General features: G+C 36.3%; 1 protein-coding gene across 2 annotated transcripts in view; it reads right to left on the bottom strand.

The window, feature by feature from the left end:
- SPPL2A (signal peptide peptidase like 2A) overlaps nt 1–27,522 on the bottom strand; it is a 58,459-nt gene that overhangs the window by 10,519 nt on the left and 20,418 nt on the right. The window contains exons 2-15 of one of the 2 annotated variants that reach the window (XM_018054191.1): nt 26,766–26,881; nt 26,278–26,460; nt 25,256–25,345; nt 24,553–24,686; nt 20,202–20,353; nt 16,163–16,259; nt 15,627–15,728; nt 13,680–13,761; nt 13,070–13,144; nt 9,316–9,372; nt 9,069–9,122; nt 8,524–8,626; nt 4,517–4,591; nt 2,927–3,087 (exon numbers count right to left, since the gene is read on the bottom strand). In XM_018054191.1, coding sequence (XP_017909680.1) covers nt 2,927–3,087; nt 4,517–4,591; nt 8,524–8,626; nt 9,069–9,122; nt 9,316–9,372; nt 13,070–13,144; nt 13,680–13,761; nt 15,627–15,728; nt 16,163–16,259; nt 20,202–20,353; nt 24,553–24,686; nt 25,256–25,345; nt 26,278–26,460; nt 26,766–26,816 — 1,416 coding nt within the window. In that variant the 5' untranslated portion in view covers nt 26,817–26,881. Of the gene's footprint in view, nt 1–2,926; nt 3,088–4,516; nt 4,592–8,523; nt 8,627–9,068; nt 9,123–9,315; nt 9,373–13,069; nt 13,145–13,679; nt 13,762–15,626; nt 15,729–16,162; nt 16,260–20,201; nt 20,354–24,552; nt 24,687–25,255; nt 25,346–26,277; nt 26,461–26,765; nt 26,886–27,522 lie in introns of both variants that reach the window. The other variant, XM_018054189.1, reaches the window with a different exon arrangement.

Below are 27,522 nucleotides of genomic sequence, written 5' to 3' on the forward strand. Positions count from 1 at the left end.
ATTTCCTTCTCCAATGAAATTATGATACCACCCTACAAGTGAGAAGTGTATAACCGAAACTGTCCTAACTTTTCAGACTCTTTAAAATGGATTTTCCTACAATCAGTTATCTTAGTTAGCTTCTACATCTTAGAGTGAAGGCCCTGGAGTCCACCCTTCTGGGGTGTTTACTACGGCTTTGGGTCTAGCTCCAATGATCTTAAACTTTATAGTAGCTGCTATGAAGAAGAATCATGATTTCAAAGTCACAATTTTTAAGAGTAAAATTCAGATGGTCCAGGGCAGAGCACTTATTCATAGGGAATATAAATGCATCCTTTGGTTGAAGTCCGTTCTTACCTAGCATCTCCTTTCTCCTCAGTAAACAGCATAGAAAGAGAAAGGAGGAAAGGTGCTTATAATAAAGCACCGTACCCTTAAAGCTATACTAAAGGAGAAAGAAAAATTTACAAGTAAAAATGAAATACTGGTGATGAAAATAACAGCAAACATACTTAATTCCATAAGCAGCACCGTGTGTTCTCACTAGCTGTCCCAAATTTCACTTCTAACTTAAAAAAGACTTAATGCCAACCCTAAACAAAGTTTCCCTGTGTTGCTCATCCTCCTCCTGATTTACCTCATGATCAGTTAATAAGATAAGTGCTCCTAAAAGTAGAAATCTCTTGGTCACAGTTCCATCCTGAGTCTTTTCTTCTCCCTCTACGTTCTCACTCACTCACAGAGTTTGCTAGTAACACTCCCAAATTTCTGTCTCTAGTTAGGCCTATCTCCTGCACATCAGGAGATGTTTATTCAACTGCTGATTTCTCTTTTCCTGGTAGTCCCCTAGGTATTTTGAAATTTCCAACACTGAATTCATCATCTTATCTCAAATCTGTTGCCCTTCTTAATCTCAGTGAATGGTATCACTATCCACCCACTCAGTTACACAAGCGAAAAACCTTGGATTCTACTTCTCTTCTCCCTAACTGAATCTATCACTAGGTCGCATTTATTGTGCTTCTAAATTTCTCTTGACTTTGTTCACTTCTCTCAGTCTCAGTACCATGCTAATTCTGACTACTACAGCTTTTCACTGCAATAGCTGCCTCAAGTTTTGCCTTCTTTCAATCCATTTTCTAGATTTCTTAAAACTCTTAAATGGTCTCCAAAGTTCTTAGGAGAGAGTCCAAGTTCTTTAATGTGGCTTATAAGTCCATACAGCCTCTTTCCCTTGCTTGCTTCTCCAGTTTTCATTTCCTGCACTCCCCTATTCTTGTTCAATAGGAATGGCCACTCTGTCATGAGGTTCCTAAAGAGCTTTGACTCTTCCCTCTGAGCCTTTGAAGTCATGGTTCTTTCAACATGGAACACAAGGCTCAGTCTTAAAGCTTCAACATAAACGTAACATTCTTTTAAGAAGTCGTCCTTGCCCACATCACCTTTGACTGTCTCAAAACCATAAGCACTGGTGTTCCCCTTCTAGTCTTCAAGGCACCCTGCCATAACTAATTCATTCATCACACTTTATTGTTAGTGACTCTATCTGTATCCTCCAAGAGACTCTAACTTTCAAGAGGCCATGAGAGGAGGCTTGTCTCTAACTTGTTCATCTTTTATCATCAGCACCTAAAATAGTATCTGGCTCATAGAACTGCTCAATAAACATTTGCTAAATGAAGGAACAGATAACTATTTTTAAAAAAATGATGACAAAGAGCACCTCTTAGGATATGACTTTCAAAACCAGTATTAAGAATTTGTGTTGTAGGACGTACTTTTACTTTGAAAAAATTCTATAAAACATTCCATGTGAGTGTCATCTTCATGAAAGTTACAAGCTACCTTAGTAGATGAGTCAAGGACCTTGTGACCATAAACTAATTCTCTGTGTATAAATACAAGTTGAGAAACTGGAATTGGGAGGTAGGAAGGGCAGGTATTCTATCCTAATCTCAAAGAAATTACAAGACTTACCCCAAAGAATTCCAGGCTGGTGCTTTTTTCAATTATGTTAATAGTAGTCTAACTTAATGTGCGAATCACCTCTTGTTAAATAAAGATGACACTACAACCACAAGATGGATATGAACTTTGAACTGTTTATCTACTAACGGAATTACAGCTATCTACCCAAAATACCTTTAGTTTTGTTCATGCGATCACTGAAACAAAAGCATGAGAGTGGATAGTGGAACACAGTTTGCTGTAATAGGGCAAAGCAGAGTTAACTGCCCCATGAAGGAATCAATGCCATGACCCTGACCTCAACAGGCTAGAGTTTCCCAACTCTCTTTAATTTCAATGCAAACAAACAAACTTTACAGGAATACCGATAACATTTAGGAAAAGAACAAATGGCTTTAACTTCAATGAAGAAACAACTCAAACATGATAGATTCTGCTCTGTGGATATTCTCTGTTGTAGGAATTTTATAGAAAAGGCAGTCTTGATCCATTTAAACCTGAAATGAGTGCCCACTTCCATTTGGTTAGGCTCATTTAGATGCTGGAGAGAGTATACTTTTTATCTGCAAAACCTGAGGACTCTTACTATAAATAGCTAGTGGTGTCAGCATCAAAATTTAGTACTTAAACATGGCTCTTATCTTCCATGAAGTCAACTTTTATGTGGCTTCTGAAAACTCATGCTGAAATGCTGTTTTGATTTTCCCTGATGCCCTCCCATGCTTCTTGGTACTTCTGTCTTGAGTCACCAGCGTTTTGGCATCAGATTGCAGTGAGGATGAAAAGTGATGATGCAGCAGGTGACAAGTAAGGGGGCAGTGGTGGAAAGAAACTTCGGACACTCTGGTAAATTCAAGGCAACTTTTAGGCATGTAAAAGCTTTGAGAATAAATACATAAAGCTTTGATATATACAAGCAGTTCCAAACCGAAGTTAGGCAATGTTATAACTTGGTAACCAAGATATAAGCACATACCTGATAGCTGCTACCTTTCCAGAACTTTTTCATTTCCTTACGTCTCCAGGCAACAAGTGAGGCAGTAATAAGTGTGCAAGGTACTAAATAGAGGAGAGCAGGCTGCCCCTTTTTCATCAGCACCAGAACAACAAATGTAAGAATCATGCCAATGGCATAGGCTGCAAGACAAGTATCAGTCATTTTTATGCTGTCAAAGGTGGATTTTAATTCCCTCACTGAAGTGCTGGTTTTCAAATATTTCTCAGAATGTGTTTGCCCTATGACTTCTTTTCATAATTTCATTATTTTCCTAGAGAGTAGTCAGAAGAGACATTCTACAGAGCTTTTGAAAAATGTGGAAAGTGTTTAGTATTTCCACTATAATTAATCATTAATAACATAATTAATCCTTAATCATTGATAAAGATAATGATTCAAGAAAGTCTCAGTTATCTGCCACTATTAAGGATGTTAAATTGTTCCACATTTTAGATAACCAAAATCTGTGCCTACAGGTACCAAAGGTCGTTTCAAAAAATCTTTCTGATGTTGATTATATACTTCCTGGTCATCGTCAACAACTGCATATCAAACTTCATTTTATCTTTTATTAATGACTCTGGGTCTCATTATGAACACTGGATCTCAGAAAACTGGAACTAGTAGGGCTTTTACGGACAATGCAGTCCACCTTCTCGTTTAACAGATGATGCAATGGAGGACCAATGAAGTGAGCTGCCCAAAGTTACAACAGAGAACTAGTGAAGTAAAGCGAGGCAATGGAGAACTAGTGAAGTTAAGTGAGTTGTCCTAATTTACAGTCTTTTCTGTCTTTTCACTGAATGTTTCTTTATTCTTTCACACTGACTAGTGCTGCACGTTAACATGTTAATGCCTTTAGGGAGTATCATACTTAATGGCCTCAGACTGTTTTTATTATTTCTTTATAATTTACCCCCTTTCTTCATCTTTTCACTCATTTAGATGTTCTTTCTTGGTGTTAGAGAAACTAATTCTAGAAAAACACTTTTCTAACTGTTGATGTACACTTTTAATTTATAAGATTTAATTGCATTGTGGAATTAAAAACCTTTTTAGAACAGTATCTAAACTGCTCTGGTACAGGCCATTTACCTAAGAATAAAGAATTTTGGTATATGGATTTTGAGATATATATTTGATATGTTCAGAAGTAGAAAAGTACTTTTTGGCTTATTGCTGTTCTTGTCTGTTTTCAAGAAAAGAAGTAAGACAAGTAACAACTACCTCTGCTGTCCCAGGTATTATTGTGCCCATAAGTTTATTTATATTAATATGCAAATATTATACAGTACTTTTTAAAAACTTAGTTATTATACTAGTATCAACTACCTATGTGCCATATGCTCTAGTAAGCTTTTTATGTATAGAATCTTCTTCCATATACAATTTCCTTTTTGATCCTCAAAAACCTTGTGATATAGGTAGTAAACTGTAATTATCTCTTTTTGATGGAAAAAGCATCTTATTAATTAATAGTGAAGAATTAGAATCCAGGACTCCTTACTTTTGGACCTTTTCCTACAGATGATACAACTCAATATAACAAAAGAAAAAACAACAATTTACCAATTGTGGAGGAAACATAGTATATAGAAGAGCCAATCTCAACGTCAAATCTTCTACAGTATGCAATCAACAGGCCTAAAAAAAATTTCACATTAAATTCTTAAAATAACAATAGCAATACAAATTCAGTTGTTAACTATAGTAAAAGTACATGTTGCATTGTATTTAACATTCATTTTTGTGTCATTAGAACATTAAAGTACCTCAAATTCCAGACAAAATTTTATATGCTGATTTCTTAAACTTAATACCATATATTAAACATTTTCCTAAGCCATTCAGTTCAGTTCAGTTGCTCAGTCGTGTCCGACTCTTTGTGACCCCATGAATCGCAGCACGCCAGGCCTCCCCGTCCATCACCATCTCCCGGAGTTCACTCAGACTCACGTCCATCAAGTCCATGATGCATAATTTTTATTAGCTAGCACACTGTTTTCACCAGTTCTATGCTACGTGCTTTTAATAGCACATGGTGTGGGACTGGTAAAAAGAAGGCTAAGTTTAAAGATATTCAAGAACTTGAAAGTTACTTAATAGAAAGCATTCCCTACTTTATCAATTACATGAAAGGAGACTCACTGGCCTAAGAGAGCTGCTACACTGGACTTTGCCATCCAGTTCACATAGCAACAATATTTGTTTCTCTAGCTTTACTATGTCAATGACAGGGCTTTTACAGAAGAGCCAGTACTCTTTACCTAGGCATAGCCCATTAGAACACAAGGAGACGGTAAGAAAAGTGAGAAAGGACACACTACCAGCTGACTGAGAAACATTATTAATTACTTCTATACTATGCTGCTGCTGCTGCTAAGTCGCTTCAGTTGTGTCCAACTCTGTGAGACCCCAGAGACGAGAGCCCACCAGGCTCCCCCGTCCCTGAGATTCTCCAGGCAAGAACACTGGAGTGGGTTGCCATTTCCTTCTCCAATGCATGAAAGTGAAAAGTGAAAGTGAAGTCGCTCAGTCGTGTTCAACTCTTAGCGACCCCATGGACTGCAGACCACCAGGCTCTTCCATCCATGGGATTTTCCAGGCAAGAGTACTGGAGTGGGGTGCCACTGCCAGAATGCAAAAGTAGGAAGTCAAGAAACACGTGGAGTAACAGGCAAATTTGGCCTTGGAGTACAGAATGAAGCAGGGCAAAGACTATTAATAGAGTTCTGCCAAGAGAACACACTGGTCATAGCAAGCACCCTCTTCCAACAACACAAGAGAAGACTCTACACATGGACATCACTAGATGGTTAACACTGAAATCAGACTGATTATATTCTTTGCAGCCAAAGATGGAGAAGATCTATACAGTCAGCAAAAACAAGAGTGGGAGCTGACTGTGGCTCAGATGATGAACTCCTCATTGCCAAATTCAGACTGAAATTGAAGAAAGTGGAGAAAACCACTAGACCATTCAGGTATGACCTAAATCAAATCCCTTATGACTATACAGTGGAAGTGAGAAATAGATTAAAGGCACTAGATATGATAGACAGAGTGCCTCATGAACTATGGACGGAGGTTCGTGACATTGTTCAGGAGACAGGGATCAAGACTATCCCCAAGAAAAAGAAATGCAAATAAGCAAAATGGTTCCCTGAAGAGACCTTACAAATAGCTGTAAAAAGAAGGGATGCGAAAAGCAAAGGAGTAAAGGAAAGATATACCCATTTGAATGCAGAGTTCTAAAGAATAGCAAGGAGAGAGAAGAAAGCCTTCCTCAGTGATCAATGCAAAGAAATAGAAGAAAACAACAGAATGGGAAAGACTAGAGATCTCCTCAAGAAAATCAGAGCTACCAGGAGAACATTTCATGCAAAGAGGGGCACAATAAAGGACAGAAATGGTAGGGACCTAACAGAAGCAGAAGATATTAAGAAGAGGTGGCAACAATACACAGAAGAACTGTACAAAAAAGATCTTCACGACCCAGATAATCACGATGGTGTGATCATTCACTAGAGCCAGACATCCTGAAATGTGAAGTCAAGTGGGCCTTAGGAAGCATCACTACGAACAAAGCTAGTGGAGGTGATGGAATTCCAGTTGAGCTATTTCAAATTCTGAAAGACGATGCTGTGAAAGTACTGTACTCAATATGCCAGACAATCTGGAAAACTCAGCAGTGGCCACAGGACTGGAAAAGGTCAGTTTTCATTCCAATCCCAAAGAAAGGCAATGCCAAAGAATGCTCAAGCTACCGAACAATTGCACTCATCTCACACACTAGTAAAGTAATGCTCAAAATTCTCCAAGCCAGGCTTCAGCAGTACATAAACCATGAACTTCCAGATGTTCAAGCCGGTTTTAGAAAAGGCAGGGGAACCAGAAATCAAATATCTGCTGGATCGTCAAAAACGCAAGAGAGTTCCAGAAAAACATCTATTTCTGCTTTACTGACTACGCCAAAGCCTTTGACTATGTGGATCACAATAAACTGTGGAAAATTCTGAAAGAGATAGGCATACCAGACCACCTGACCTGTCTCCTGAGAAACCAGTATACAGGTCAGGAAGCAACAGTTAGAACTGGACATGGAACAACAGATTGGTTCCAAATAGGAAAAGCAGTACGTCAAGGCTGTCTATTGTCACCCTGCTTCTTTAGCTTATATGCAGAGTACATTATGAGAAACGCTGGGCTGGATGAAGCACAAGCTGGAATCAAGATTGCCGGGAGAAATATCAATAACTTCAGATATGCAGATGACACCACCCTTATGGCAGAAAGTGAAGAAGAACTAAAGAGCCTCTTGATGAAAGTGAAATAGGAAAGTGAAAAAGTTGGCTTAAAGCTCAACATTCAGAAAATGAAGATCATGGCATCTAGTCCCATCACTTCATGGCAAATAGATGGGGAAACAGTGGACACAGTGGCTGACTTTATTTTTCTGGGCTCCAAAATCACTGCAGATGGTGACTGCAGCCATGAAATTAAAGGACACTTGCTCCTTGGAAGGAAGTTATGACTAACCTAGACAGCACATTAAAAAATAGAGACATTACTTTGCCAGCAAAGGTCTGTCCAGTCAAGGATATGGTTTTTCCAATGGTCATGTATGGATGTGAGAATTGGACTATTCAAGAAGGCTGAGCTCTGAAGAATTGATGCTTTCGAACTGTGGTGTTGGAGAAGACTCTTGAGAGCCCCTTGGACTGCAAGGAGATCCAACCAGTACATTCTAAAGGAAATCAGTCCTGGGTGTTCGCTGGAGGGACTGATGCTGAAGCTGAAACTCCAATACTTTGGCCACCTGATGAGAAGAGTTGACTCATTTGAAGAGACCCTGATGCTGGGAAGGATTGAGGGCAGGAGGAGAAGGGGATGACAGAGAATGAGATGGTTGGATGGCATCACTGACTCGATGAACATAGGTTTGGGTGGACTCCAGGAAGTGATGATGGACAAGGAGGCCTTGGCGTGCTGTGGTTCATGGGGCCACAAAGAGTCGGACACGACTGAGTGATGAATTGAACTGAATACTGTGTTATTCCTGGGCTGGGATTAAGTTTATTCTATAGGCCAAACTGCAGTAACTGTCATAGCAGACATTCTAGTAGAAGGCATCAAGTCTACCACACACTGTATTTTTTTTGGTATTATAGTGCCCTACACGACCTTGCTTAGTTCAAATAACTTAGTTTGAACAAATAACTACTGTTTTAAAACATAAGTAACAGAAATTATAATATATTTAGCATTATTAAATTCAACTTTTAAAGGGGATTTATTATATACTTTCTTGGGGAAGAGGTCAAATTGATCCTAGTTACTTCTTCTAAGGCATTTTTTGAGCCATGGGAGATATACTTTGGTTGTTACTATTTGGGCTCTATCTTCTACCCATCAGAACACTTTTTCTCCTTTCCTGTCACTGATCCTAGCTCTGGCATTAGCCAGAAATACTTGAAGATCAGGTAACTTTTAACATCTGATATATGACACTGCACATCTGACAATTTTAAATCATCAGTCTATTTTCACTCAAATTGTTACAAACAATTGCTTACCTGGTACAATGATGTCTCCAAAACCCAATATTGAAACTGGCATGAGACAGACACTCATTACTGAGAAATAGGCCAGTTTTGGTACCCTGATGACTACTGGTAACTGTAATTACAAAAAAAAAGAGAGAGAGAGACCACCAGTAAACCTCTTAGGAATCTTTACCCACATCTTCAGAAAGGAAAGGATTGATGTTAGAATAACTTAATGTTTAAAATTAACATTTTAGAAGTATAAGGGGAAAAAAGCTTGAAATCAGAGAACATAAATTAATCATATATATACTCAATGTATAGAAAGCTTGAAAGACATAGATATGTAGTTATGGAAAAACAAAACCCAACACACATGTAGGGTTAAGAGTATTAATCCAGTATCCCCATATCTAACGTTTTTTCTTTCCTTTTTACCAAAATTAGAGGACTCAGGCCTTGAAAGAGATTTTTTTTTTTTTTTTTACAATCTGGATTTTTTCCCCCAAAGAAGAGTCTTGTCTGAGAGGGTATGATTTAAAGTCCAATGAACATATCTGAAATACAATCCTTACTTTCTCATGGGGAGCTGATGGTTGAGCAGTGGCTTCCACCAAGTTTCCATCATTCTAGGATGAAACCCAAGTCAATAGGTATTTAATAATTTAGAATAACTAACAAAAGGGCTATATTTTGTGAGAAACAAAGCTTTACAATACCTTAACATGCACTACATGACCAATGAATTACACAGGAAGGCAAAATTATTAACTGGACACACAAATACACTGGCAGCCATCTGTACTTAACTGCCACCCCTACCTTTTCATTATTTCCGAAAGGTCCAGCTGCAAGTTCAACCATGATACTCTCACCATTCTAAAAGTAAGAAAGGTAAAAGAAACTGTTCAGTCACTTAAAGTGAACAACCTCCTAGTATTCACGACCTAGGGCTTCCCAGGTGGCGCTAGTGGTAAAGAGCCTGACTGCCAATGCAGCCGACTCGAGAGACGTGGGTTTGATCCCTGGGTCAGGGAAGATCCCCTGGAGAAGGAAATGGCAACCCGCTCCAGTATTCTTGCCTGGGAAATCCCATGGACAGAGGCACCTGGGGGGCCCCAGTCCTTGGGGTCGCAAAGCGTCGGACACACACACACGTTCATGATCTCCTGCCACTGATATGGCCTACCATAAGCTGATGGAAAGTCATCTGAAGACTGATTTTTTCCTAAAATGGTCTCTGTAGATGGCACAAATTGGAGTTACCTAAAACAAATTTCACCTAGCACACTATCCACTTTATTAGAGCTCAACAAATAATAGAAACTTACAGATAAACCACACAAAAATCATTCAACTGAAGGTTTGAGCACTGATTTATACTGACAACTAATATCTAGCATTTCTTCTATGGGCCATACACTTTAAGTGCTTTTACTTATATTATGCCATATACTATGTGTCATTTTTAGCAATAACAATGAACAGAGACAGAAGAAATATTGAAATTTTTTTATATATAGATTTGTAATAAATCAATGACTTTATTTAAATATACATTTAACCTTCTGTCTACTCACCACAATAACAATGAAGCCAAACTTGAAAAGATCAAGCCCTAAAGAACTTGAGAACATTTCTCTATCCTGACTCTTGTCCAGTTTCAGCTTTGCCTGCTCTTAATGCACCAATCAAAACATTAACCTTAGCAGAATTTTTTCCTTGTGCATGTCTAAGGTCTTTTTATGTGGGCTGTGTGAGAAATCATTAAAAAGTTCTTTCCTGGACAGTAAAGTCTACTGGGGAGAGGGGAAAACATTTAGCTGTAGCAAGCTAAGACTGCATGAGCACCCACCTTACACTTAAAATAATGCCCCAAACAGGGCATGGGAAGATAAATAAATGCTGAATTTTTAGGAGAATTTGATTGATTAGCTATACTATTTTCCATGTGGGTGGGGAGCATAAAATAAATTACTTGAGTTTATTTTTAAGAGGATTTCACTGATACCTGAGTTGAGTAGAAAAAAGAATAAATTCCTTGGCTACAGAAATCTTTTTCTCATGTTAAGCTTTGGGTTACAGAAGGGTTAAATCACAGGAGTTTATGAAAATAAATATTAAATACAGTTGCTTACAGGAAACTCCCATGATGTGATTCAATTTCCAGATAAAGAGTTTATTTTGGTTCATTTTCAAATTGTTATTTAAAACACTTAATTGAAGACCATTACCGACATCCTCTCATACATTCAAAGATATCTACCTGAGAAACTACTATTTGCAAGACACTTTACGAAGTATGGTGACAGATGAAGAAAAAAAGAGACAGGCTCTTACTACCTGTACTCCTATGGCTACCTGCCCTGCCAACTCATTAAAAATCTACTAACACCAGGGTCAAGAAGTTATTTAGAATGCCTAAGATTTAATTCTTGAAATTTTCAGTGAAAACCACAAAAATCAGAAATCATGTATCTGGTTTTCATATTGATTTGCCTGACAAACCAGACTGAGAAGACAGTGTTGAGGTAAATCTACAAGAGTGAACTCCAAAGAGCACGTCAGTCTTTTCCATTGGATCAGATGACCAGAAGTCACGTTTCCAGTCAGTGGGATCAAAGACGGAAAAAAAGAAGAAGAAAAATTCTCTAACCACACAAGAAAGAAGACTCAAAGACACCTTTACTATTACCATATATACTTTTAAAATCCTGACATTTTTATGTGTACAGAATGGACATAGTTTGCTGGCAGACAAGTTTGGCATTTATAAAGTGACACTAGTGTTAAAACATAATGGAAAATTTACTTTTAGAAAAGAGTTTAGTTATAGCTTTTATGTTCACTGTGCATGTAAGTGTTATATGGTATGAAAGTGTTAATCACTTAGTCGTGTCCAACTCTTTGCAACGCAATGAACTGTAACCCGTCAGGCTCCTCTTGCCCGTGGAATTCTCCAGGCAAGAGTACTGGAGTGGGTTGCCATTTCCTTCTCCAGGGGATCTTCCCGACCCAGGAATCAACCTTGGGCTCCTGCAACTGCAGGCAGATTCTTTACCGTGTGAGCCACCAGGGAAGCCTAAATGACTTCCCATATGACTACCCATTAACCTATGGGAATGGTTTTGTAAAGAGAGTGCTTTACTTTCGTTATGAGTTCTGTGATGGAGTGACTTATAGAAACATTTTTAAACCAAATAAATTGACACAAGTTAGAACAAGTTTGGACTGAACTTCAAAATATGCTTTAGTAAATTAACAGCTTTTGCTATAATTCCTAATACTAGTTCTATGCTTTTTTTAGGTTACCATTGCAAATTAAGTCAATGAGCCAGATGGCTCACCATTAAAGCATGGAAAGGTACTAGTATTTGGGGACAGTTAACTACACTTGTTACCTAGTTGCAATTTTAGCTCCCCAGTGGGGCATATGTTTGTCTTATGCCATCATAACCAGTACCAGAAATGCAGATATTTCAGAGATAGCAGAGGTTAAAGAATAAAGAACTACTAGAGGAAAAACAGTCATTATAAAATACTAAATATATGAAAGTGACAAAGGATAAAAAAAATGATATAAAGTTAGAAAGTGAGACTCAAAATGGGAAAAGTAGAAGAATTAAGCAATAATTAGTAATATATTCATGAGATAAGAATAGGGACAAGGTAGAAGAATTAAGCAATAATTAATAACACATTCATGAGATAGGAATAGGGACAAGGTAGAAAAACTGGGCCAATAATGAAGGACTACCACACTTACCCAACACCTCTCCCTTATTCTAAGGACAGCACCATGATTTTATTGAGGAGCTAGTGGTATAGCTGGGAATAGATGGCCTAGGAGTTTCAAGTTGCTACAATTCTAACCTCTTGGAAAAAGCCACTCTGAGACAATGAAAAGGTGGACAGAAGCAGGAAGGAAGAGTATGTGCCCCTGGGTCTAGTCTCTCCTGACGACAGGCCCTCCCTGGCCTTTGCACATATTCTGAATAGATGGGACCTCTTTCATATAGAAAAGTTGGGCTGGATTTTTGCAGAGGCAACCGAAAGAATTCTGCTGATGGAAACAGAGGATAGAATGCTAGCAATACTCCCTCACTCAAATGATTAGGAAACTGAGGGCTAAGTGACTAGCAGGTCAGGGTTATAAAGTTACAGATCTACACTTTAGGTCTCTAGACTTCCAGCGTTGGGCTCTTTCTTAGTCTCACGCTAGGGTTACAGAAATGAAAGAAGCAATGACATCTTTTCATTCTTTTTTGCTGTCTGTATTATCTACAGCAAATATTTATTGTTTTCTAGTAGGAAGAAAAGTTACTTTAAAATGTGTAGGAAGAAAATTTATAGACATTCTCATGTTTACATCCATCAGGAGGCTTTTTTTTTTTTTTTAGCAAAATGGTGTAAAGCCTTAAAAATATCCTCTATTAAAAGGCCAATTTCAATGACAATTCTCTTAAGAGAATTAGAACCCAATCAATGGTAAACATCTGGAAAATCAATACTCTAAGAGCATATTTAAGATTCTAATCATTTAGTATGTCTCCTATGCATTTAAAAAATATCATACCTTTGTGATGAATGGTGTTATGAAAACAAAAAATACATCATAGAGGAGGAGAAGGCCTAGAAGTATCACACATGACTGTTGAAGAAAGAAACAAATTTAAAGGTCAAACTTCTCAAATTTAAATTAAGAGATATTATTTTACAAATACAAATAAACATGTAACATACATTTAAACACTATTTTTAAGGGATTTAATGTTTATTACTATTTGTAGTTTTATTCTATAAATCACATTAAAATTTTATCTGCTTCAACCCACTCTTTTAAAAAAGAATCACTGAAGCAAAGAAATGTTCTTCCTTATTTTAGTCTTGTACAGATTATATGAATTTGGCATACTATGTGAATGATTAAAAATATTTTATGTAGAAAATCAGTGGTTTCTTGGGTTGGGGATTAGGACTAATTGATAAAGGGCATGATAGAGCTTTTGATGAGGTAAGAAATATTTTATAATCGATTGGGATAGTGGTTACAAAGTTACATATTTGTAAAGTTTTGATAATCTGTACACTTAAAATAGGTGCATTTAATTAAATGTAAATTATACCTTAATAAAGTTGTTTTAAAAAGAAAACAATACTTTAGCTAGCAAAGTAGTCTACTTTACCTTGAAGTTGGGTAACTTCAGTGTTTTAATTAAATTCAGACAGAAAGCAATCCCCAAGATATCCTGTAAAATCCAAGCCCACCTAAAATCAAAAGAAATTCCTCTATTGTTTTACTCAGTTATTTTTAAGCGGAGTGTTTCAAAAGAAAAGTATCATTAAAGCAATACTGTTCAATTGCTATGATTTGACTATGAAGTAGCTGTTATAACAACAGAAAAACCTCTTACAGTCCCCATATTTTATTGTTCTAGTAGAATAGTCAAGGCTGTATATTGTCACCCTGCTTTTTTAACTTATATGCAGAGTACATCATGAGAAACGCTGGGCTGGAGGAAGCACAAGCTGGAATCCTCCAGCACAAGCGGGAATCAAGACTGCCGGGAAAAATATCAATAATCTCAGATATGCAGATGACACCACCCTTATGGCAGAAAGTGAAGAAGAACTAAAGAGCCTCTTGATGAAAGTGAAAGAGGAGAGTGAAAAAGTTGGCTTAAAGCTCAACATTCAGAAAACTAAGATCATGGCATCTGGTCCCATCACTTCCTGGCAGATAGATAGGGAAACAGTGGAAACAGTGGCTGACTTTATTTTTCTGGGCTCCAAAATCACTGCAGATGGTGACTGCAGCAATGAAATTAAAAGATGCTTGCTCCTTGGAAGGAAAGTTATGACCAGCCTAGACAGCATATTAAAAAGCAGAGACATTACTTTGCCGACTAGTCAAAGCTATTATTTTTCTCAGTAGTCAAATATGGATGTGAGAGTTGGACCATAAAGAAAGCTGAGGGCTGAAGAATTGATGTTTTTGAACTGTGGTGTTGGAGAAGACTCTTGAGAGTCCCTTGGATTGCAAGTCCATCCTAAAGGAGATCAGTTCTGGGTATTCATTGGAAGGACTGATGTTGAAGCTGAAACTCCAATACTTTGGCCACCTGATTGTGAAGAGCTGACTCATTGGAAAAGACCCTGATGCTGGGAAAGATTGAGGGCAGGAGGAGAAGGGGACGACAGAGGATGAGATGGTTGGACGGCATCATCGACTCGGTGGACATGGGTTTGGGTGGACTCTGGGAGTTGGTGATGGACAGGGAGGCCTGGTGTGCTGCTGTTCATGGGGTCGCAAAGAATCAGACACAACTGAGCGACTGAACTGAGAATAATGAATACTACTGCACTAAGAAAAAGTTGAAAGCCTGCTTCAGAAGAAAGTATATCAGACAAAAGTACATATTTATCCTTAATCTTTGAATTTTACATGTCTCTTTTTAGAAAGATAGCTCATAACAAAGAATACGATGTTAATATACTTCCAGATAGCTACAGCATAAAGGAAATGAGAGCTATACATCAAACTCTACCAGAAACTGACAACTAGCATGAATAATTATCAACTGATTATCATACTTGGAGCTGCCTACAATTGTATGAACTCTCCTCCCAAATTTTGGGCCATTAAATCCTTTGGGGTTTTAATAATTTTATTAATAAACTGTTAAAATTATTTTCTGGTTTTCTTCCTGCAAATAGATAGAAACCTATATATTTCATTATATTTCTTTCTTTCTCACATGAAAGGTAGCATATGCTAGATATTCTTGCATATTTGGCTTTTTGCAGTTAAAAATAAATCCTGGAAATCACTGCATATCAATTCACAGAAATCTTCATTTTTGACAGCTGCATTGCACTTCACTGTGCGGCTATACCATAAATAAGTATATTTTTGGAGCCTATTTCAGTTTAGATGTTTAAAGCCTAGTTTATATTTCCTTCTCTAGACAACCTCAAATCCATTAGCACAAGATTTCTTTATTTAAGTATTTAGTATGTTTCAAGACTAGGATGTTCTGGGGAAAAAATCCAGAACGAACAATTATCAAGGCTAGATATGAAACAACCTATCCTTAGTCTAACCTAAAAGGAAATATAATGAGTATTCATACCTATCTTCATTTCGAAATACAGCCCAAACAACAGCTACTGCTATGCACAGTCCAGAGAGAAAAATAAGTCTCACTTCAATGCTCTTGCCACGACAGGTAATCCTAAAAGACAGTTTGAAATACATTAATTTATCCTAAAAATGAAATACAATGTTCACTTAATGTAACAAATGAATGTTTGCCACAGTGAGAAGAAAGTTTTTGAAACCTCAATTTTAAAGCCTTGACTTTAATTACTATGAGTAATACATAATAAAATATTCACCAGTTCAACAGAACTGTGTTGATGAAAATGCTCTATATCTGTGCTGTCCAATACCACAGCCATTAGCCACATATGGTTATTTAGCACTTGAAATGTGGCTAATGGGACTGGGCAAGTGAATTTTTAATTTTATTTAATTTTAATTATTTTTAATTAAAATAGCAACATGTATACTGGACTTCACAGGTTTATAAAAAAGGGCCTATTTTTCCTCCTATTGTTTTAAATTACAAAAACCAGTATTATGGGCTTCCTCACAAGAGATACATACGTGCATTGTCCACATTGTATCTTACGAACTAGTGCAGCAAGACAGTTGTACAGACTCATCGCTGATGCTATGCAGAAAATTGCTATCATAACATAAACTAGAAAAAAAGACACCAAATTATATGAGAATAGAGGAAACATGATAAGGAAACATGGTAAGAAAACTTTTATACAATTAATATTCTTTAGCTTTCTTATTGGATCATAATACTTTCAATTCAGTGACCATATCATAATCTGAACTGGTTACTAAACTGAACACACTTAGATCTTGAGCTTTAAGGGTGGTATTTCATGTGTTGTTTCAGTTCCACTACATACTACTAGGATTTCTTTACGGGCTGAGGCTGGCTCTGCAATTTTTTTTCTTTTTTTAAAAAATTTTACTATTACAGTTGATTTACAATACTGTATTAGTTTCAGGTGTACAGCTTCAGATTCTTTTCCATTATAGGCTATTACAAGATACTAAATATAGCTCCCTGTGCTATATAATACTCATTGTTTATAATAGATAGTGGGGTATATGTTAATCCTATACTGCTACTTTATCCCTTTATCCCTTCCCTTTCCCCTTTAATTGTAAATTTCTTTTATATGTCTGTCTTTCTAATTTGTAAATAAACTGATCTGTATTATTTTTTAGATACCGCATACATGATATCATATTATATTTGTCTTTCTGTCTGAGTTAACTTAGCATAATAATCTTTAGGTTCACCCACGTTACTGCAAATAGCATTATTTCATTGTTCTTTAATGACTGAGTAATATTCCATATTATATATATCTCATACCTTCTTTACCCATTCAGCTATTGATGAGCATTTAGGTTACTTCCATAAATTGGCTATTGTAAATAACACCACAATGAACATAGAAGTAGAAAGAAAGTATTAGCTGCTCAATTGTGTCTGACTCTTTGTGACCCCATGGACTGTAGCCCACCAGCCTACTCTGTCCATGGAATTCTCCAGGCAAGAATACTGGAGTGGGTTGCCAATTCCTACTCCAGGGAATTTTCCCAACTCAGGGATTGAGCCTGGGTCTCCTGCAACACAGGGAGATTCTTTACTGTCTGAGCTGCCAGGGAAGCTCCTAATGAACATAAGGATGCATATATATGTTCTATTTAGTTTTTTGTTTTCTGAGAATAAATACACAGAAGTGGAATTGCTAGATCATATGTTAGCTCCATTTTTAGTTTTTAAGGAACCTCCATACTGTTTTCCATAGTGGCCACACCAATTTATATTCCCATCAACAGTGACAGGAGGGTTCCCTTTTCTCCACACCTTCTCAAAAATATTATTTGTAGACTTTTTGAAGTTGGCCATTCTGACAGGTGTGAGATAAAATCTCATGTAGTTTTGATCTGCATTTCTCTAATAATCAGTGATGCTGAGCATCTTCTCATGTGCCTGTAGGCCATTTGTATGTCATCTTTGGAGAAATGTCTATTTAGGTCTTCTGCCCTTTTTCTGATTGGGTTGTTTGTTTTTTTGATATTGAATTATATGAGCCGTTTGTGTATTTTAGATACTAACCCCTGCTGGTTGCATCTTTTGCAAATATTTTCTCCCAGTTCATACGCTGTCTTTCAGTTTTGTTTACGGTTTCCTTTGCTATGTAAAAGCTTTAAGTTTTATTAGGTCCCATTTGCTTATTTTTGCTTTTATTTCTTTTGCCTTCAGAGACTGACCTAAAACAACATTGCTAGGATTTATGTTAGTAGCTATGCATTTTATCATTCAATGATTCAAAGTCACATGTTTGTTAAAGATGTCTATGAAGTGAGTTGTAGACATTTGTATTTAAATGGAAGAATTAATAAACCGCTTAAAATACTTTTTATTTATTTTTTAGTGAAAATGTTTTACTTTAAAAAAAATTAATTTATTTTAATTGAAGGACAATTATTTTACAATATTGTGGTGGCTTTTGCCATACATCAACATGAATCGGCCATAGGTATACATGTGTCCCTAAAATATGTTTAAAAAGCTTAAAGATGAGAACTTCCACCTACTTTAGACATTAATCATGATGTCTGTATTTTCCTATGGGAAATTCATCTCTAATAACTTTACATGTGGTAAAACCAAATCCACTTAAACAGACCTCATTGTCTGAATATGATATTAAGGTATTAAAATACACAAATGTTTTTCTCTATTAGCTATACTGGGTTGAAAATTACTTAAAATTAAAAACATTTGATCTTGCTGTTGTTAAAAACAGGAAGAAATTATCATGCTCTAAAAGTATTACTTTGTGAGATTTCTCAAAATTTTACAATGGAAATACACATTTTAACTGAATTTTGAAAATTCCACTAGATTTCAGAAAACTATAACTTTTATACGTGAGAAAAGACAGCAAACTAGAGACAGTAAATAAGGGGCAGTAAATTAACCACTTTCTAATTGGTGATCTTGGACAAATTATTTTTTCATTGGCTTATTATTTGTTATTATTGCATACATATGACAATCTAAGTAGTAAGATTGACAATCAAAGATTGCCAAGTTGAGTTTGTCTAGTCATCCACCAAAGGTCTCCAAACCAAGATTTTAAACTCTAGTGGAAGTCATGCTGTGGAAGCCATATCAGAGTTTTAGTGTCCTACTATACCTAAGAAAATGATTTGGCATGAGAGAGAATTTGGCAAATATAACTATCTTTAGTTATTTTCTTGAACATGACTTAATATAAGACGGTATGGAGAATCTTAGCAATTTAATACATTGAACATATTAAGAAATGGCATCAATTTTAGCCATAAGGAACCATTTGAAAGTGTATTAAATTTCACAATATCACACAAAATTGTCAGAGTCATAATTAGACCCCATGTCTTGGGATAAGCATGAGGTTTAATGATCTTCTTCCTCCTACACTGAAAATTACAGTAACAAACAGGGTCAATTTGTAAATAGTGATGAGTTTAAGGAAATCCCTTACCAAAAACTAAAACATGCTTTTAGGGTAAAGTAGAGAAATCTCTTTGTTCTATCAAAGACCACTAAATACATCAACTGAGGGTCAGACACACAATTGAAGGCTGAGAATTTAAAACAGAAAAATTAGCTGTGCAATGACGACATAATATAAATACCACACTGGTATCCACTCTCCCAACAACATATTGAAATGAGTGATATTCCAAGAATAATTTTTCTAATTGGAAATATATATAAGTATAGTTTTAAAATTGTTACCATAGGAGAGGAGAAATTGAAAACTAAGGTGAAACTAACCTGAGGCCTCAGTTTTCTACTCCAGAAACTTATACTATTATTCTCTAAATAAACATTTTGTAGCCGGTGGTGGTTTTCACAAAGGGTTTTTGCTAATTCTCATTAGGCACACTCTCTTTTTCCCTGTGCTCCCTTCTCTTTCTGCTACGTGTTGGCCACAAATGGCAAATTTCCATCTTATCAGAACACTAAGTAGAGTGTTCAGGGAATGGGCAAGCCATGACCCTTTCCTTCCTAAAGGAAAAAGAATCATTTACTCTCTAGACTACAAGCAAGCACCTGTGTGTTTTTAGATGGATCTTAAATGTTCACACAAGTAAAACAAAATTTAAGCAATACTATATTTTGATTTGCAAACTGAAAAAAAGGACCAATCACACTTTAGGAGTAAGTAGAAGCAATAAATTCATAATTTGAATAATCTTCTATTAGATTTCATGTAACTGTATATAGCTACCAAGAAATCCTTAGTCTGCTGCTTAGATACCAGTCTATTATGCTTTATCTGCAGAGAGGAAAACTTAGGGACCATAGCAATTCTTTCAGGTTGTCCATGAAGAAGTGTTCTTATTTTGAGTCACAGTATATTTTAAATCAGAATTTTTTTTTAATCTCAGAGGAACAGGGACCTAACATTTTTGACAGTTTAAAAAGTTAATATCACTTTTTAATTATTCACTTAAGTTTTCCAGTTGAATGCCTTAAAGGACAAGATAAATCTGGCAAAGAAAATGAAAAGATTGTATGCTAAACAGTAGCAAATATAAAATGATTTCTTACCCAACCATTTGTAGAAGAAATAAAGTAAGACCATCATAACACAGCAGATGACCACAAATATTATAACTGTTAGAGGGCTAAAAGTAAAGTATTCTTCCTTCTTTTTCTTCATTTCTCTATCTTCAGTGTTTGTCATTGCCTTCATGTTTTCCCTGCATAAACACACACAAAACTTCAGCAATCTCTGCCAAGTACAGTCATTTTTAAAATCTATTTGTAATACTAACTTAAAGTTGTTTCTGATTACAAAGTTAATATACTTGAAAAGTTATACACCATGAAGAAATAAATCTAGAAGTAAAAACTCTCTATAATTCAGAGTCGGTGTTATTAACTTATGAAACTATTTTTTTCTGGAGACAAAACTGTTGAAACAGAAGATATTTATTACATAAAAAATTAATGTTTTTGGTGATGTTTATATTATCTAATTTGGAAACTACACTGATGTAATGTTTAAAATAAAAACCAATTCTTTTTATACACTTAATATTACCAACTTGCAGACAGTAAACTACTTTTAAAATTAGCTTCTCTTCAATGTAAAACACTAACTTATTCTATCAGTCAGCTCAGTATTTCCTGTAAGTCTGTTTGGTGCTCATCAACATATTATGAAGGATTCAAAAGAAGTTCAAGACATAGCTTTGTCCTACCTTGATTCAAGGTAGCAAAATATAGTTTCTAATTCTCCCAATACCCCTTCTGGGGTCACACAACTAGTGAAAGGCAGACACAGGAGCTGAAGAGGAAAGGGTCACAAGCTTCTTTCATTGAACAGTCAGTTTCTGTTCCGTCACCTTGTCTCTTCCCAGTTACACAGAAGCCACTAACGTACTTTTCTGGCACCAGTCCCTTCAACTCTGGTTTACTAAAATGGTATTCCCGATTGCTTCTTGGCCTTTTGGCTAAGATCAAGTGTAAAATGGTGTTCCGTTTCTTTTTCATATATCCTGATCCTTTTCATCAGGTCTGGGCTAAATATAAACTTTAGGTTAAAAAAAAAAGATTTATTTCTATCAACCGGTACATTTGCTAAACTGCTTATTTATCAACATGCCACTTTTTTATCAGAAAACTGCGTATCAGGATGGTTACTATTCCACGCATCTGTGACTCTAGGGAGGCTGCCTGGGAAAGGAGCAGGGAGAAGGTTTGAGGAGGAACACACAGTACTTCCCTGAAACTGTAGAGCCAGATGACAGGGTATTGACAGAGTTTCAACAAAAGTGGTACTTGAGTGGGAAAACATGCCCACCTTTGGATAAATTCATTGCAAACATTTATTTAAGGACATTTCTATCACAGAACCCATATAAGGCATAATTACCAAAAGGTTATATATTCATATTCAATTTATACCAAGTAATTTATTGAAGGAAAATATATTTTAGGTTTATATCATGTTAAAATAATACAACTCATCTGTTTTAAAAAAAACTGTATTCAAATCAGGTTGAGAGCCACAGGCAATAGGAAGCTAAGCTTTCTTTCCTGTCATCTAGAGTTTATGATGAGGACCAGTTATATGCATGCATGCTCAGTTGCTCAGTTGTGTCTGACTTCTTTGAGACCTCATGGGCTGTAGTCTGCCAGGCTCCTCTATCCCTGGGATTTTCCAGGTAAGAATACTGGAGTAGGCTGCCATTTTCTTCTTCACCAGTTATATGAGGGCTCATTATAACAGGAGTTTAACTCTCTACTGAAAAGTCTTTATATGGAATCTAAGCATTTTTCCTTTTTTGCATACAGCACATCTTTCATTTGGCAGGTTAATTCTGGGTTATGAGGTCCTGTTCTGGTAAACTTTTCCTTTCCTAAGCCATATTCTCTTTTCCCCTCTCTTTCAGTCTAACTCTCTTTACTTGCTAAATAATTGCTCCTGTGTTCTTCTTTAAAATGAAGGTATAGAAGACATATAACATTAATTTCAGGTGTACTACACAATGATTTGATAATTGTATATACTGCAAAATGATTACCACAACAAGTTTAGTTCACACCCATCAGCACATAGTTAAAAAGATTTGTTTTTCTTGTGATGAGAACTTTTAACAGCTGCTTTATTCGCAACGTTCAAATATGCAGGAGAGAGTCATTCGCTACGGCCACTGTGCTGTGCGTCACCAGGACTTAGTTATCTTATGACTGGAAGTCGGTACCTTTTGAGCACCTTCACCCATTCTTCCCGCCCTCCACCTCCCCACCTCTGGTAACCACCAATCTGCTCTCTGCATCTATGAATTCATTTTTTAAAAGATTCCACACATAAATGAGATGTTCCGCTATTTATCTTTGTCTGACTTATTTCACTTAGCATAAGTAATATCCTCAAAATCCAGCCATGCTGTTGTAAACGGTCTTTATGTCAATAATTCTACTTTTTATGAAACTTATTCCATTTTACCATTGATTAATACTCTTGCTCTATACTGTCACTCCCACCCACAACATACACACTTCATTTTTTCTATCTTCATCCTACTTTGGGGGCTTCCCTTGTAGCTCAGTTGGTAAAGAATCTGCCTACCATACAGGAGACCTGGGTTCAATTCCTTGGTCGGGAAGATCCCCTGGAGAAGGAAATGGCAACCCACTCCAGTATTCTTGCCTGAAGAATCCCATGGACAGAGGAGCCTGGCAGGCTATAGTCCATGGGGTTGCAAGAGTCGGACATGACTTAGCGACTAAACCACCACCACCACATCTTACTTTTAGAACTGGTCACTTCAATTTCAAAATCCTTAACTCTGCAGGTAAAAGATATCTCTTCTCCCAACCTAGTTACTGAAGGCAAAACATTGTTTGTTTTTGTCCATCATCATGTTTTATGACTAAGTTAACTTGTATGTACTGCTCTCCCACCTTCAATTTTCTTGAGGAGGAGCCTGTCCTGAGAGGTACATTAAGCTTGCCTTGCTAACTCAAAGTCCATGGACCAGTTTGTTAAAAAATGCAGAATCTCAGCATTCACCCCAAGCCTATGAAATCTGAATTTTTAAAAATTTTAATGGACACGGGTTTGGGTGGACTCCGGGAGTTGGTGATAGACAGGGAGGACTGGTGTGCTGCGGTGCATAGGATCACAAAGAGTTGGACATGACTGAGCGACTGAACTGAACTGAATGAGATCCCAAAACAGTTTGTATTCACATTACATCTTGAGCAGCACTACTCTAGAAAAGAAACAATTTACATAATAATGTAAGTACAGTGAGAATCTATATTAAATGGAAAAACATTTTCAATGAATCAGTAGCTTTTCAGAAATTATAACGTTTTACCATACGATCTAGAAAATGATTTTGGAGATCTTCCATACTAGGCTTTATAAAGATTAATAGTGAAAAATATAATGGTTACTTATGTGAAGACATGTGACTAACACATGCTGAAACGTGTTTTCCAAATATGTAAAATATTTTAAGCTCAATACTCTAGGAATCTATGCTTGCTAGATTTCTCTTACTGTAAGTCAATCAAATTTTAGTATTTTGAGAAATTGCAAATAAGCTTATTAGCTTTGCTGCTGCTGCTGCTGCTGCTAAGTCGCTTCAGTCGTGTCCGACTCTGTGTGACCCCAGGACAGCAGCCCACCAGGCTCCCCCGTCCCTGGGATTCTCCAGGCAAGAACACTGGGGTGGGTTGCCATTAGCTGGCATCAAATAAGCCCTTTTTAGTGGAATCTATAGATCAATTCACAAGGTGAACATATTGTCCTTTATGTACAAAATAATGTGCTCTGAGCACAATTTTTTACTCAGAGTTATGAAAATGAATCGATTCTTCTAAACTACACTGCCTGCTTTAATCTACAGCAAAAGGTACATAACTGTAAGAACACTAGGTTTAGGTTTTTATTAAATAGACAAATCCAAATTTCATGTACCTTTCAAATTTCTATATTTAAATTAAAATATGGACATGCTTAATTAATATCCAATTCCTAAAGCACTGAATAGAATGGTGAGGTCACATTGTAATGATTCAACTCAGGAGGAGCTGAAAAACTTCCCACCCTGATTATTTTCTTCCAATCTAAGCGAATAGGTACATTAGGATGCTAACTATCTCCACCTTTTCTGGGTGAGGTAATAAAACATTTTCATGTAAGAGCCTTTGGTGAAATTTCAATGTTTCCTTGCCAGCAGAAGAATAAGAGAAACCTACAACTCCCTTCTTCTCAGTGAAAAGTTGAAGATCTCTGTGAGGACAAACCTACAATCTAACGTTGTCAGCACTGTATTCTGCGAACAAGTAGAACTTTAAGTGTTGTTACATGAGAAAATGATTAAAGACAATAATTTTTTAACCATTTATCTTAAAAACAATGAAGTTTAATTAAGCTTACAATTCAATTAGCCCGCTCCAGTATCCTCCTAATGCCACAGTGAATACAGCAATTACAAAAATAACCACCATAGTATAGTCAAAATCAGGCCACGATGGAGAATACATTTTCACAATAATGTTATCTCCGAGAGTCTGAAATGCAAAATAACAGTTAATACACTGGAATTCATTTTCTTTTTACTATAGAGTATGGTAGCAATATTCCAATTTCATTCTAGTATGGACAGGATATATAAGACAGTCAAGAATAACAGAATTATTTTGAAAACATAATATAGTCTCGTCAAAATTATGAGGCATTGCTTTATTAAAAGCAAAAGTGTGGTGTTTCATACATTGACATTTTGTTCAAGGATTTAAGATTTTTTTTTTAAATTTTTATTTTTACTTTATTTTACTTTACAATACTGTATTGGTTGGATTTAAGATTAAGATAAATGATATAATACAAAGATTTTAAAAAGGTCAAAACAAAGAAATGTTTCAACATCAAGACTCTGAATGTTTCAAAATGTTTCTCAAACATCAAGACTCTGAAACACCTTGTGCTAAATGGGGAGGGGCTGAATAAGATTTGAGTGAGACTAGCAAGTTTCATCTTACTAGCAAATGGAACATATATAATAATTTAAATATCAGTGGTTTAAAGTACAAAATTGTACTATTTATAAACTTTATCTAACAGATCATTATTAATTTACCTGCTTCATATCTTTAAAGTCTTTGTGGTTTATAAAAGCAATCACTATTTTCACATCAAGAAATTCAGATTTGTTCCCTGAGGGAGGAAACTAAAAGAAAAAAAACATTATGAAAACTTACAAACTACTAGTGTATTTACAGAATAAAGTACAAATTATTAACTACAAATATCTTTTTTAAGTTATAAAACAATGTTTCATGTGTTCTTTCTTAATATTATAATATTAAAAAGGATTCAAACTGGAATCTTTTTAGCGTAAGTTTAAATGATATCAATTTAAATTTATACACACACACACACGTTCCTAACATATCTTGTCTATTTTAGGAGTGGAAAAGAAACAAAATTTTCCAATTAAACACCTATTTTAACCAGAATGTTTAGGACTACCACCATCAGATTATTCAAAACTCAGCCCCTATGGCACAGGGAACCCAACTTAATGTTATGTGGCAGCTTGAATGAGAGGGGAATTTGGGAGAGAATGGATACATGTATATGTATGGCTGAGACCCCAATCAGTCAATCCTAAAGGAATCAGTCCTGAATATTCATTGGAAGGACTGATGCTGAAGCTGAAACTCCAATATTTTGGCCACGTGATGTGAAGAACCGACTCTGGAAAAGACCCTGATGCTGGGAAAGATTGAGGGCAGGAGGAGAAGGGGACAACAGAGGATGAAATGGTTGGATGGCATCACCGACTCGATGAACATGGGTTTGAGTAGGCTCTGGGAGTTGGTGATGGACAGGGAAGCCTGGCGAACTGCCATCCATGGGGTCGCAAAGAGTCGGACACAACTGAGAGACTGAACTGAACTGAGACCCTTCACTGTTCAGAATCTACCACAACATTGTTTGTTAATCAGCTACATCCCAATAAAAAACAAAAAGTTTAAAACAAAACCCAAAAAAACCCCAAAACACTCAGCCCCAAACCACACACAAAGAATATAATTCACTTCCTGTAATATTTGATATCAAGAACTCAAAAGAAATTATTATAGTTTAATAACTTACTAGGACACTGTTATTGGCAACCAACAAAGCTTCAGCACCTCCTGTTTGTGCAATTTTGGCTTTTTCAAGAAAATGGCAGGTTCCCCACTGTACCACAACTGCTTTGTTCTTTATTCCCTCAGGAGGAATATCAGAAATGTTGCAGAGTGGTGTGGTAGTCAGATTCATCAAACTAGTGGAAGTCTGGAAAGAAGAAATGTCTTTAATAATATATACATCATATTTCACCCTAAAGGCATTCAAAGAGAGTTATCAACATTGGTTTAACACGTTTTTTTAAATTAGAAACATTTGATGACAATCAGGCTTTGAGGTAGGTATTTTTTAATTTTCTAACTTGTTTTTCTCATAAAGAGAAAAATACTAAAGCAAAAGCAATAAATATTTATCATAATGTTATAATTAGGTTACACACTGAAACATTATAACCACTCATTCTCACCATTCAATATTTTGTTATAAATAAATAGGAACTGTGATTTACTTACTGCATTTTCTAGGGTACTTGGAAGAGATGTCCAGTGAGGGTTATATAGCATGCAGTAGTCCTTAGACAGTGAAGGCGTGCCATTTCCAGAGGCGTGGAGGATTGCTTCTTGAGCAGCTGTCTAGGACAAACAGTAATTTTCACAGTGGCAATGATTCAGCTTGCCAAGAACTAAGGATTTTAATAAAGCTATTTATATACAGGTTTGAACACATTTCCTTAAGGGGTAAGGTCCTCCAATGAACTTCTTTGAGGAAATAGTAAAATTGTACATGGTTGCTCAGAAAACGTTCTTGAAGGAAGTCACTTTTTTAATGGCCCATGTTATAAGGGCCAAATCCCAGGGAGGAATCTTGTTATGATGTTATAACTTCGATACTCCCTTCACACCCTGAAACTTTACTTCCCAATCTCTTATGAGTTATTATTTCATTATTCATATTCTATAAAAGACAATGCACCTGAAATCCCTTAACCTATTTTACCTTCCATATTCTATGAGTTACTAGGGAAAAAATTTTTTTCCTTTTATTTTTGGCTGTGCTAGGTCTCTGTCACTGGGCAGGCTCTTCTGTAGTTGCGGAAAGCTGGAGCTACTCTCTAGTTGCAGTGTGCAGGCTTCTCATTCAGTGGCTCCTCTTGTGACAGAGCATGGGCTTGAGGGACGCAGGCTTTAGTAGTTGCCACACGTGGGCTCAGCAGTTGCGGCACAGAGGCTTAGTTACTCTGTGGCATGTGGGATCTTCCACATGTCTCCT

Source organism: Capra hircus, chromosome 10, assembly GCF_001704415.2.
Source record: "Capra hircus breed San Clemente chromosome 10, ASM170441v1, whole genome shotgun sequence".
NCBI classification, from domain to species: Eukaryota; Metazoa; Chordata; class Mammalia; order Artiodactyla; family Bovidae; genus Capra; species Capra hircus.